Source organism: Sinocyclocheilus grahami, unplaced genomic scaffold (genome assembly GCF_001515645.1).
Source record: "Sinocyclocheilus grahami isolate Dianchi unplaced genomic scaffold, SAMN03320097.WGS_v1.1 scaffold120.1, whole genome shotgun sequence".
Taxonomy (NCBI): Eukaryota; Metazoa; Chordata; class Actinopteri; order Cypriniformes; family Cyprinidae; genus Sinocyclocheilus; species Sinocyclocheilus grahami.
The window spans coordinates 766,551-778,681 of record NW_015505299.1 but is presented as its reverse complement, the minus strand read 5'-3'; the positions used below and the strand labels follow the sequence as shown (position 1 = coordinate 778,681).

The 12,131-nt window shown below is 37.9% G+C and overlaps 2 protein-coding genes across 2 annotated transcripts in view; both read right to left on the bottom strand.

Annotated features, from left to right (window-relative positions):
- The window catches only part of LOC107589780 (intron-binding protein aquarius-like), a 13,220-nt gene extending 9,477 nt beyond the window's left edge, over nt 1-3,743 (bottom strand). Inside the window, exons 1-3 of the mRNA XM_016278310.1 lie at nt 3,650-3,743; nt 3,421-3,476; nt 1,029-1,142 (exon numbers count right to left, since the gene is read on the bottom strand). Coding sequence (XP_016133796.1) covers nt 1,029-1,142; nt 3,421-3,476; nt 3,650-3,743 — 264 coding nt within the window. The remainder of the gene's footprint in view (nt 1-1,028; nt 1,143-3,420; nt 3,477-3,649) is intronic.
- LOC107589761 (golgin subfamily A member 3-like) overlaps nt 1-9,926 on the bottom strand; it is an 18,219-nt gene extending 8,293 nt beyond the window's left edge. Inside the window, exon 1 of the mRNA XM_016278283.1 lies at nt 9,473-9,926. Coding sequence (XP_016133769.1) covers nt 9,523-9,795 — 273 coding nt within the window. The 5' untranslated portion in view covers nt 9,796-9,926 and the 3' untranslated portion in view covers nt 9,473-9,522. The remainder of the gene's footprint in view (nt 1-9,472) is intronic.
- Between the last annotated feature and the right edge of the window lie 2,205 nt (nt 9,927-12,131).

Below are 12,131 nucleotides of genomic sequence, written 5' to 3'. Positions count from 1 at the left end.
GTAACTAGGGGGTGTCTGCCCACTGACTGGCCACCAAGAGGGGCATGGTAGGCCGCAATAGCCGCCACGTAGACCTTCAGGGTGGAGTGGGTTAACCCTGCGGAGAAACGGGCCTGCACGAACTCCAGCACTGTACCAACCGGGCAGTTAACTGGGTTGAGCTGGCAGTCTCCACACCAAGAAGTGAAAAGTTTCCACTTCAAGGCGGACAGTTTCCTCGTGGAGAGAGCTCTGGATTGGAGGATGGTCTCAACAACCTCGGTTGGGAGACCGGAAGCTACGAGGTGTGCCCCCTCAGGGGCCACACCTCAGATCATATGCGATTCCCACGAACTCAGTCGCCGCCGTGCCTCAGGGGCACAGACACACTCCTCGGAACCCCAATCAGACTGACACACACACAGAGGGCTTGCTGAATGACAAAAGCTGACGCTGGTCTCACCGCACGTGCTTTTATAGCTTCCTGGTCATTACGTCACCCGCCGTGACGTCTCGCCCATCTATTGGTCTGATTACACACGAGGTTCAGAGCCCGTCACGCTGAAGAGCATTCCCCTAGCGTTTCCGACGCAGCTCGAGTTCCTGAAGAGGAACAATTTTTTTATATATGCATAGCGTATTTTAACCATGCAGCAAACCTTTTTAAATATTTTGATAAATTACTGAAAACAATTAATAAATTACTTTTTAAACCATTTAACTGACTGTATTAATCGATCAAAAATTATTACGGTTGGTTAACAGTTAACCGGTTAAAATGAACATCCCTAGTCGGGCTCTAGTTATAAATGTACACTATTTTTTATGAAACTATAAAAAATACATTGAAAAAGCTTGAATTATTCTGGAAATGCACCACAGTCTGTGAAACAGGTGACAATGGTTGTCAAAAAATAATGAATGCAGAACAGCCAATTCTTTTTTCTTTTCATGATTTTATCCATGACTGGAAATCACAATTTTAAAATTCCCTCAAATGCGTGTGGGGCCCCTGATGGACTGATGAGGGTGTGTGTGAGTTGGGTCACCTGTAGAGAGGTGATTCTGTCGTAGTGAAGTGTGGTCATCTCTTTCTGCGTGAGTGCATTTCCTGTCTGATCACTGATCTCAAAGCCAGTGTAGAACTTCAACATGTCCAGGAGCTGAACACAATAACAACAACACCAATGTCAAGTGAAAAATTAACACAAATGTTAAATTATCAAGACAGAAAATTGTTGAAGCACAACATTATTTTTAAACAGAAACATTATCAAATCAATATCAGCAGACAAGTATGACTTTTAAAAAAATTGTTATCAAACTGATCAGTACAATAAGCTGATATACAGGTGCATCTCAATAAATTAGAATGTCATGGAAAAGTTCATTTATTTCAGTAATTCAACTCAAATTGTGAAACTTGTGTATTAAATAAATTCAATGCACACAGACTGAAGTAGTTTAAGTCTTTGGTTCTTTTAATTGTGATGATTTGGGCTCACATTTAAGAAAAACCCACCATACTCGTTTCACAATTTGAGTTGAATTACTGAAATAAATGAACTTTTCCACGACATTCTAATTTATTGAGACGCACCTGTATTTAGGCCGTCTAATTATAGCCAAATGACTATTATTTCTAGTCAGCATACCCATTTTTAAATACAAACTAAATAATTTTTTTTTATCCATGGCACACAACCATATTGATTTTATTTATGATCGAAAATTAGAAAGTTTCACACTAAAAGCATGATTTGCTGATGTGCTTTTCTCGTGATTTAATGTGATTGAAAAACATTAAAAATCCAGGTGTGCTGTGCTTGTTTACAGGGCTAAATGTTTTGATAATATATCAATATATCTATAAAATATAAAATAATATCTATAAAATTAAAATAATAATTACTATTATTATTATTAAATGAAAACATAAAAAAACTAAATAAACATCATTGGTATACTTCACTGTAAAAAAAAAATTAGTATCTAAGAAAAATAATAATTTTATTTTACGTTACAACTATAAAATTGCAATACGAATGAATATTAGTCTTAATTTCTTCTTTTTCAAAAATTAAACCAGCAAACTTTTTTTTTTAATGGAAAACCGCAGAAAGCTCTTAAAGCTTCTCTTTTGTTGACGAGCGCTTCTCATTACAAGCCTGGCAAGATGTTTGGTTTGGTGATTTAGTTCCCAAAAGCATGACTCAGTCTGAGAGCAGATGCAGGTGGAGTTCATGTGGAGCAGCACTTACTGTGAACCGAGACACTCGGAGACACCGGTGGATCATGAGCTGCTCACGCGTAAATGAACACCGTAAATAAACCAGAGCCCTCGTGATTTGATAATCACACTAAGCCATACTGCAATTTCAGTTGTATATCAATTAATCACGCAGCTCTAGTGGCCATGCATTATCAATTAACATTCTCAGTTATTGATAAAGCACAACTGCTAAACCGCGGTAAAACCTGTGTTAATAATAATAATAATAATTTTAAAAAATCTCATGCAGAAGTGCAATTCTTTATAACAATATAATTTAATATGATATTTAATATAGCTAATATGAAAAAATAAAAAAAAAATGCTCATGAATTCCCTTTTTGAGGTAAATTATTTATTAGGCTTATAATATAATATTAATATTTTCATAAAACATGAACATGTGAATTCTTATATAGTTATGCAAGTAGAGTTTAGAGTAGTAGAGTTTGCACACTACTACACCTGTGTGCGACTGTAAATGTTTTGTTACCATTCTGTGCTCACTTTGGGGGGGGGGGGGGGGGATTATAGAAATTAATACTTTTATTTAGCAAGGATGCTTTAAATTGATCAAAAGATCAAGACATTTATAATGTTACAAAATATTTATATTTCAGATAAATGCTGTTCTTCTGAACTTTCTATTTATCAAAGAAACCTAAAAAAATATATACTAGTAATAATAATAATAATGATAATAAATGTTTCTTGAGCAGCAAATCAGAATTTCACAATATTACTGATTTTGCTGGATTTCGGATCAAATAAATGCAGCCTTGGTGAGCAAAATTTAAAAAAAATATATGTTTTTTAATTTAAAACAATTACTATGTATATGTATATTTATGTGCGTATATAACTACCTCCACAAACATACACATCCATTTTTATAAACACATATATATATATATATATATATATATATATATAAAGTGGAATAGCATCATTCTATTTAATGCTTCAAATGCTGTTTGAATGCTGTTTCACTCAACAACAAAAAAAACAAGGTCAAAAAAATTTTCTAAATGAAACACGCACAGATTAATTGTTCATTGTAAGATCTATAACATGCATTTAGTGAACAGACGGTGAATTTTAATTTCATGCTGACTTTATCATAATGAGAAACAAAAAAATCAGCAGAAGATGCTGGAATGGCAGCTCACCTCCAGGTCAATCGTGAATCTCTCACAGTAGTGAACCTTCTCCATGGAGACGGAGCCTAGAGCAACATGAACCACAAAACACACATTAAAGCAGTGATGACACCTCATTTCACACATGACATTCTGGGGTGGATGGAGGAAAAGCAGTGGAGAGAGAGTGACAGTATTATGATGGTCTCATAAACAGCATGCGCTGGCCTCTTCATGTCACACCATCTCCGGCCTGAACAGGTGGATGATGGGAGGAGGGCACGTCGGTCTGCGTTAGCGGAGCGGTGAGAGGCGCCCGCGGGCGAGCAGCAGCTGCTCTGAAGCTGGGTCATGTCACAGGATGGTGAAAACACGGAGAGATTTTCAAAGATAAAATAAATCACTGCCCGAGGGGCGGCAGGAAGACTGAGTATGAGTATGGGTAACAGAAATCAGCCACATCTTAACTTGTAGCGCAAATGTAGGCAAGTATTTAACAACTAAAAGCTCTTTTAGTGTAACTGTACAAACGTCCAGCTTCAGCTCGAGCTTCTCGTGTCAAATCTTGACTGGTTTTGATCAAGTAAAGGTCAGAATAACTGCAGTCATATCTCCAGATGAACACTTGCTGGACTGAAGCAGCTCAGCTTTAATTGATTCTCCATCAATCATGTTTTAGAGTCTCAAATCTGATCCTCAGGATCTTTTGAGGAGCGTTTATTTCTTCATCTCTCAATCATCACTGGATTGCATTGCATTATATGTTTGGATCATTTCCATCTCATCTCACTGAGACAGATTACTGGAGATATAGAGTGACCGCTGATATTTATATCATTTTATGTCAGTATCTGCTGCACTGTTATAAAAACCTCAAACCAAACCCAATGTGCACAGAGTAAGGTATAAACACAATCAATGATATATTACTCCAAAAATAATATCAGTCAAAACGCTGGTGTGAATAAACTGGGAAACAAACCTAATATCCCATTAGCTACACTAAATTCAAAGACTTTGGAGACAATGTTTTTTTGTTTCAGTGTTGCTGTCATCACTGGGCAGTATGATCACTGCATTCAGCCACTATGCAGTTAAAATCGAGCAGCGCCCCTGTGCTCCCACTACTTGTCTTGTTTTCTGCATGTGAAAAACACATTGCATTTATTTCCTGTGACTGAAAATTTACACACAAACACAGAAAAAAATCCGAGGGTGAAACTGCATGGAAATCCTCTCACAGCATCTGTACTTTCAGTCTAGAAAGCATTAATCAGCTCATGACTTCACTCTGTTAGCTGTTGCTGTTTGATGTTTTTTGACCACAGCATGATTGCATTTACTCAGGGACATCATGATGCTCATTTCTATTGCTACTCAAACCGATAGTCATCATCCACAGCACACGCGTAAGCAGAAATGTACATGATTAGCATACAAATGAAAATCTCATCAACAATGCAAATGGGCCATCTGCTTCTGGGTGGGGAGACGCCATGCCTTAAATTAGCCACAACCCAAAACTAGAAGAAAACAGCTTTGGATTGAAACGGTCATTATACACATGAACCCTTGAGCTGCTATTTGGTTTCATTTCTGAAGTGTTTTGCACAGTGTGTTTTGAGCGCAGGAAAAAAAACAACAACATGTATTCCAGTCTGCTTGCTCTGTGCAAGGCAACAGTGCCACTGAGTGGTGTGCCCAGAAAACAACAGGTCATGTAGTAAAAGAGGGGCCGAAATCAACAGATGCAAATATAGGAGGTTATTAACAATTGCTAATGATTGGAAACTAACCAGACTGTTGAAGCAGTGATCGAGGAAGAGCAGAAGCACTGTTTGCTCCTTCAGCGACAGGCCGAGCTGCTCGCCGGACAGACACGACTCCATCACACACTTGAAGAAGTGAGGGAAGTGTGTGGGCGCACGCTTAAAAACCTGAAGAGACAGAAACTGTGTCACTCACATCGTAACACACATCTAATGATATCTACCTGCGCCTTTATTACATCTGCAATTTATGCAACAACAAAAAAACAGCAGCTGTGATTGCCAGAACAATAGCATAAAAATATAGTAGCAACAATTTAAGTATAATTAACTGAAAATATATACCATATTTGCCAAATTACCTACCTACGTACCTTTATAATACACAACCACCTTAAAAAATAACATGATGAATCAAAGTTCATCACAATTCGCTTTTTTTAATCACAGACTGATGTAAATACTAATATATAGAAGATCACATTGTCATTCACACAAATACTAAACAGCATCATGGCAACACACTAAAATAACACAAATATTCATTTAACAACATAAGATGAAACATAAAACCCTAACGTACATCATAACATAAGAAAATAAAATGAAAAACCATCAAATATGAAGTGTCACACATAATGTCAATTATGGGTTTTCCCTCTTTGATCTTTTTCCGCTGTACATGTAACACAATATTTTACTGTAAAATTACAAGAAATTCCTGTTAGATTACAATGGTAACACTTTATTTTAAGGACCAATTCTCACTATTAACTAGTTGCTTATTACCATGCACATTACTAGCATATGGGCTGTTTTAAAAAGCACATATTAATGTCTTATTCTGCATATTTTAGATTCCTTTATCTCCTAAACTCAACAACTACTTTACTTACTATTAATAAGCAGCAAATTAGGAGTTTGAGGCAAAAGTGGTAGTTAATAGTGAGAATTGGTCCCCAAACTAAAGTGTGACTATTACTATTAACAGCTTTTTACTCTAGCATTTTTACAGGATTTCACAATCAAATTTGAAAGTAGTGTTCATGTTGATCAAACTGCTATAGTGGATCAATAAAAACCAATAATCCAGCCAGAGTTCAATAGGATTCCCACATCTATCGCCGAAGAAACGGTCACTCAACACCAGTAGCGCGAGTTACGTAATCAGATTACATTTTCAAATAACTAGTAAAGTAACGCATTACTTTTTAATTTACAAGAGAATATCTGAGTTACTTTTTCAGATAAGTAACGCAAGTTACTTTTTTATTCCAGTTTATTGACTGACAGCTCTGCTGTCCCCGTGTTGAGAGAAATCAGATGTTACTGTAGTTCTAAAATAAATATGAATATGCATTAATTCATCTCACTCACACAAAACAAACAAACACAGATTCAGTATTCCTCAAAATGAATAAAAATAATGCAACTCAGAATATGACACAAGCCTGCAATAATTAAATGTTAAAACACAAATATGCTTTATGTATTTAATCCCATTCTATTAACCAATGTCTTTGCTTCTGATCCAGTTCAAGCGTACTAATAAGCCCAAATTACTCTAGACAAACATTTGCGTGTCTTTGTTTATTGCTGAAGTGTGTTGAAATGTCTTCTTCTGCATTCTACTGTATGGATGTAAATGCACTTTCCCTTCAGCCTGAGGCGCATTCATTTCTGTGAAAGGCTTTTATATTTGCCAAAAATAGAACTTTTTTATTTTAAAAACATTTCCATAAAAAGTAACGTAATTAGTTACTTTTTTATAGTAACGCAGTTAGTGTTGAAGCAGCATGTCAGGGAGACGCTGTGTGTTTCTAGGCGAAAGCAAAAGCACTTTATTTGGTCTTCCGGAAGTAGATGCATTTAGGAATCTTTAAGATCACTTACAACAGAACAGCAATGCATTTTATGGACGACCGTTTCGTGAACCTAGGAGAGGAGGGCCTTCTGACTTTGCTATGACAAGCTGGCGCTTCTGAATCAGCTACTGTTTTGTTATTAGTTTAAGTATTTGCTATTGACTGTTCAAATGTGGAGTTTTGTGCATCGTGTGTGTGTGACTAAGAGTGTGTGTGTGTGTGTGTGCTGAGAGAGGCGGGGCATAGAGGACCTACAATAATGTACAGTATTTGAAAAATAATGTGTTTTTTGAACATTAAAGCATGTCAACATATTCTGTTACACCAAATACACAAAATAATGATCTTTAAAAAAAGCATCATATGACCCCTTTAAGCGATTCATTCTGAAACAGTGAAGCTTTTGTGTTCTGCTCGAACATCGCAGTGTCATAGGACTGTGTGAAATCAAAAATGGACACATTATTATTCGTGTGGTGCACAATTAATCCCTACTACAAGTGAATCCACTTGTCTCTCTGACATAATAATTTGCAATTTAATCCACTTTGCATTAAGAAGATTATTCAAAATGATTTAAGAATCTCCTCTCTTGTTTTTATTTTTATAGGTTACTTATACTTTCTATATACTCTTTAGTACAGTAGTATTTTTTTATTTACTTTCACTCGTTTTTTTTCCTGTGTATTTTAAATTTCCGCCAGTGAAAACAATGATTTTTGTATGCAGAGTAAAAATACACCGAGTAACTCAATATTAACTAATGGTGTTTTGAACTGTTTTATAAAAGCAATATCACACTCACAATCATGCTGTTGGTCTGAATAACCACTGGAATCTATATCATTTATTGTAGATCAGTCGGAATAACTCACTCAAAGTTGGCAATGCTGCTACAAAGTGAAGCATTACACCTCAAGTGTGCATACGTTTTCAGCAATGCTTGTTCCATGGTTCCATTTTCACTTAAAATGTGGTATTAAGGTGCAACAAAAATAGCCTTTATAAATAACTTATAATTCATGAATTACACAATTGTTCTTCCATCATATGTTTCCCATTTATATTCAACTATATTAATGTTAACCAAGTAAAAAGGAAGTCACATTCATGATTCATCCTCTAGTCTTCTTATGGTTTAATATGTACATAAACCTATGTATAGACTTCCAAAAATGGATATTTAAGCTATATTTAAGGAGGTGATCTAATAAATAATGATACATATTCTGTGTAGTCAAGAGTTCAACAAGACACACATTGGTCTGCCGAGGTAAAATAACTGTACCCTCTATCTTCAGGAGCTGGTATTGACAGGATTTATCCACTCCTTACAGATCATTTTCATCAGAGTGATGTTTGATAATCATCTAATTTATACTCTCATTGACTCTAGGACAAACCACTGAGGCAGAAAATCAGTAAAGTCATCCATGCACCATGCTTTACCGTTAGGATGAGGCTCTTTTGGTTTTTCCACTGTTTCATTAGTCCAGGGCTCATGAGGATGGGATACTTATTCTTTCACAGATTTTCAGTCTAATTTTAGACATAATCGAGTGATAAATGTAGTGGTGTAGTCACTGATTTTAATCTGTAATTATGATTTATACCAATCTTTTATACATTTATCATTCAAATTAGAAGGCATTTTTAATGTGAAGCCACCGCGCCAATAGTGGGCAATGTGTTAAAGAAAATACCACTAAATTTCACAAATTGGATGTAGGGACTGGGAATAGGCCAATTACTGGCTTTGTTTTATCAGGTTTAGATGGACTAACGGCATACCTCTTTTTTCCCCTAAATAGCTGGCTTTGCATATTGTCACAGGGACCAAAAATGCATTAGAGAAACCTCTAGTTTTTAATAGTTTAGAGTATAAGACGAGAGAATCATAATTCAAGGTTTTCATTCAAAGGCATTTTGAAATTCCATGCAGATGACAAAGCTTGAATTAGTCATCTTTCTAAACCGATTACCTGGAATGGGATATATTTGGATTTAATCTTTGCAACTATTCAGGGCACCAATACCTATGTTGGTGCAATCTATAACCTAACCACTGCGATTTGGGTTTAGGGTCCAAAAGAGAGAGTGTTTCCATGATTGCTTCAAAACTACTGACTCACATGTACAGTCTCCAGGAGGATTCAGCCATTTCACATTTAGATAATCTCTTCTTCAGCCATAATCTAGGATCTTCTATTAGCAAAATACCTGCAGTTTGCCATTCTTTCATTACACTGAAACCAAACATTTTAAGGGATGAACTAAAGAACATTTAAATCAACACAGCATTGGCATATTTTATATTTGTTCATTCCTCGACCTAAAACACACCAGCAGAAGCACACAGTGTGTAATCATTAAATAGGTTTCCAAGTACATGTAGTTTCCTTCACTCTTTTGTAACAAGTTTCTGTAATTGCTAAAATTCCCATTAACATGCCACATGCACCTAGTAACCATTGGGTCACCAGTCCGTTTGCGGTATCTCAGAGTTGTCGGCTGAGCTTCTGGGCTTGCCTCTCCTTTGCGTCAAAAGCGTACTTGGTGTCCTGCAACTGCTCGATGATTTCTTTAGCCTCCTTCATGTCCTGGGCCAGCTGGTTGTACTTCTCAGCGAGCTCCTGGTTCTCCCTGCGGAGCTCAACTACCAGCTGGCTCAGCTCCTCGCTCTGCCGGCCACAGTGCAGCTTCAGCTGCTCCATCTCCACGAGGGTCACCTCCATGCGCTTCACCAGGCCTTCCAATTTTTCCTTCGACATGGTTTCTAGTGGAAGGTATTGGTCTGGGTTGCAGTGTAGGAGTGGCAGATAAGAGAGTGGCTGTGTCCTCGGTGCCTGCGGTGTGACTCAGTGTCCCAACTAATTACTAATGGCCTAATCCTTGAGCGCTGGCTTTTCTTGCATGTCATAGGACACTCCCTCACACCTCTAGTAATCCCCTTAGAGGAGCTATCCTTAGCCACATCTCCTGCAGTCTCGATGGTCTAGATGCTCAAGACACACCTCCAGAGATTACAGCCTAATGCGAGGCAGTCGTGGCCTAATGGTTAGAGAGTCAGATTTGTAACCCAAAGGTCATGGGTTCGAGTCTGAGGTCCAGCAGGGATTGTCGGTGGGGGGAGTCATTTACCAGTGCTCTCTCCACCCTCAATACCATGACTGAGGTGACACCCTTGAGTAAGGCACCGAATCCACAAATGTGTGTGTTCCGGGTGTGTGTTTGTTCTGTGTGTGCGCACTTGGATGGGTTAAATGCAGAGCACAAATTACACCATACTTGGCCACACGTCACGTCCTTTCCTTTCTGTCCTTTCCTTGCATGACCTCAGTAAGCCAACTTAATACAGCTCTGGGAATGGAATGGACTTGGGGGGGAAAAAACAAGCTAACAAAAAAAGGAGTAACCAAATTTAGCCCTGCTTCTTCACAAAGACACAAATTAGTTTTAAAAACCAGAGCACAAATTCCAAGTATGGGACACCATACTTGGCCACACATCACATCCTTTCCTTGCATGGCCTTAAGTAAGCAAACTTAATACAGCTCTGGGAATTGAATGGACTTGGGGGAAAAAACAAGCCAGAAAAAAAAGGAGTAACCAAATTTAGCCCTGCTTCTTCACACTGACACAAATGAGTTTTATAACCCAACCCGAATCGAACCCAACTTCACATAAGGTATTCTGGCCAAATTATTTATTGGCCCAACTCAAAAGAATAACCCAAATCTCTGTGATGTTCTGCCATCTTATTTTATTTGCTTGCAACAGTTTACACTGCATTCAAGGCATGCCGTACATCTTAATGGGAATCAAACCCTGTTGCTAAAATAATGCGCGACTGCACGGATGTGCAACTCTGGTTCTGGACGGCCACTATCCTGCAGAGTTTAGCTCCATATCTAATCAAACACACTTGAAAAATCTAATCTAAGTCTTCAAGATTTATTAAAAATAACAGACAGGTGTGTTTGATTAGGAATGGAACAAAACAGTCCAGAACATCAGTCCTGAAGTTGCCCATCCCTGTAACCACTGTTTGACCTATAGCAGGGGTGTCCAATCCCATTCCTTAAGGACCACCTTCCAGCAGAATTTGGCTTCTGCCCCAATTAAACACACCTGAAACACCTAATCAAGGACTTCAGGTTCAGAAACTTCCACACAGGTGTGCTAGAGCTAAACTCTGCAAGAAAGTGACCTTTTGGGAGCAGGATTGGATACCCCTGACCTAAAGCAGTGGTTCTCAAACATGTCCTGGAGGACCCCCAGCCCTGCACATTTTGTATGTCTCCCTCATCTATCACACCTGATTCAACTCATCAGCTCATTAGTGGAGACTGCAAGACCTGAAGTGGGTGTGTCGGATATAGGGAGACATACAAAAAGTGCAGTGCTGGGGGTACTTCATGGAAAGGTTTGAGAACCCCTGACCTAAAGGAACATATGGCAGGGGTGGCCAATGTCGGTCCTGGAGAGCCACAGTCCTGCAGAGTTCAGCTCCAACCTTAATCAAACACACCTGATCAAGCTAATCAAGGTCTAATGGTGCGTTCAAGTCATGTCGGATAGATCGTATTAACGAGTTGAATGCACATGAACGCCACCACAAAGTCATTATTACGAGTGGGAAACTCTAAATTTTCTTTAAGCCCCGAGTTTCCGAGTTGGGGGCGTGTCAATGAGAAACATGGCGGAATCGATGGATGCAACGTCTGTAGTTGATGGTAAATTTGTTTAAATTGATAGTTTAGTTGTCCTATAAACTTAAATTGGTCATATTCTTGTTACGCAGCTAGTTAATGAAATCCATGCTATAATTTTTGCAACTATAGGTGAAAAATCTTTTGATTTGCCATGTTGCATTTAGCTAACAGCTTTTTTTAATCTCTGTATTTTAGCGTTTATTAATGCTGAAAATCAGTTATACTAGGATCCTGGTCTAAAAAAATATATTAAAAACGCAAAACACACCTGATGCGAATTCTTTGCTCTTCATTTTCTATAAGCAGAGTTAACAGACCCTGTTGTATTTTCTTGTAATTTATTAAAAGAAGGTACACCGCCATCTTGTGCCGACTAAACTGACTTGAACGCA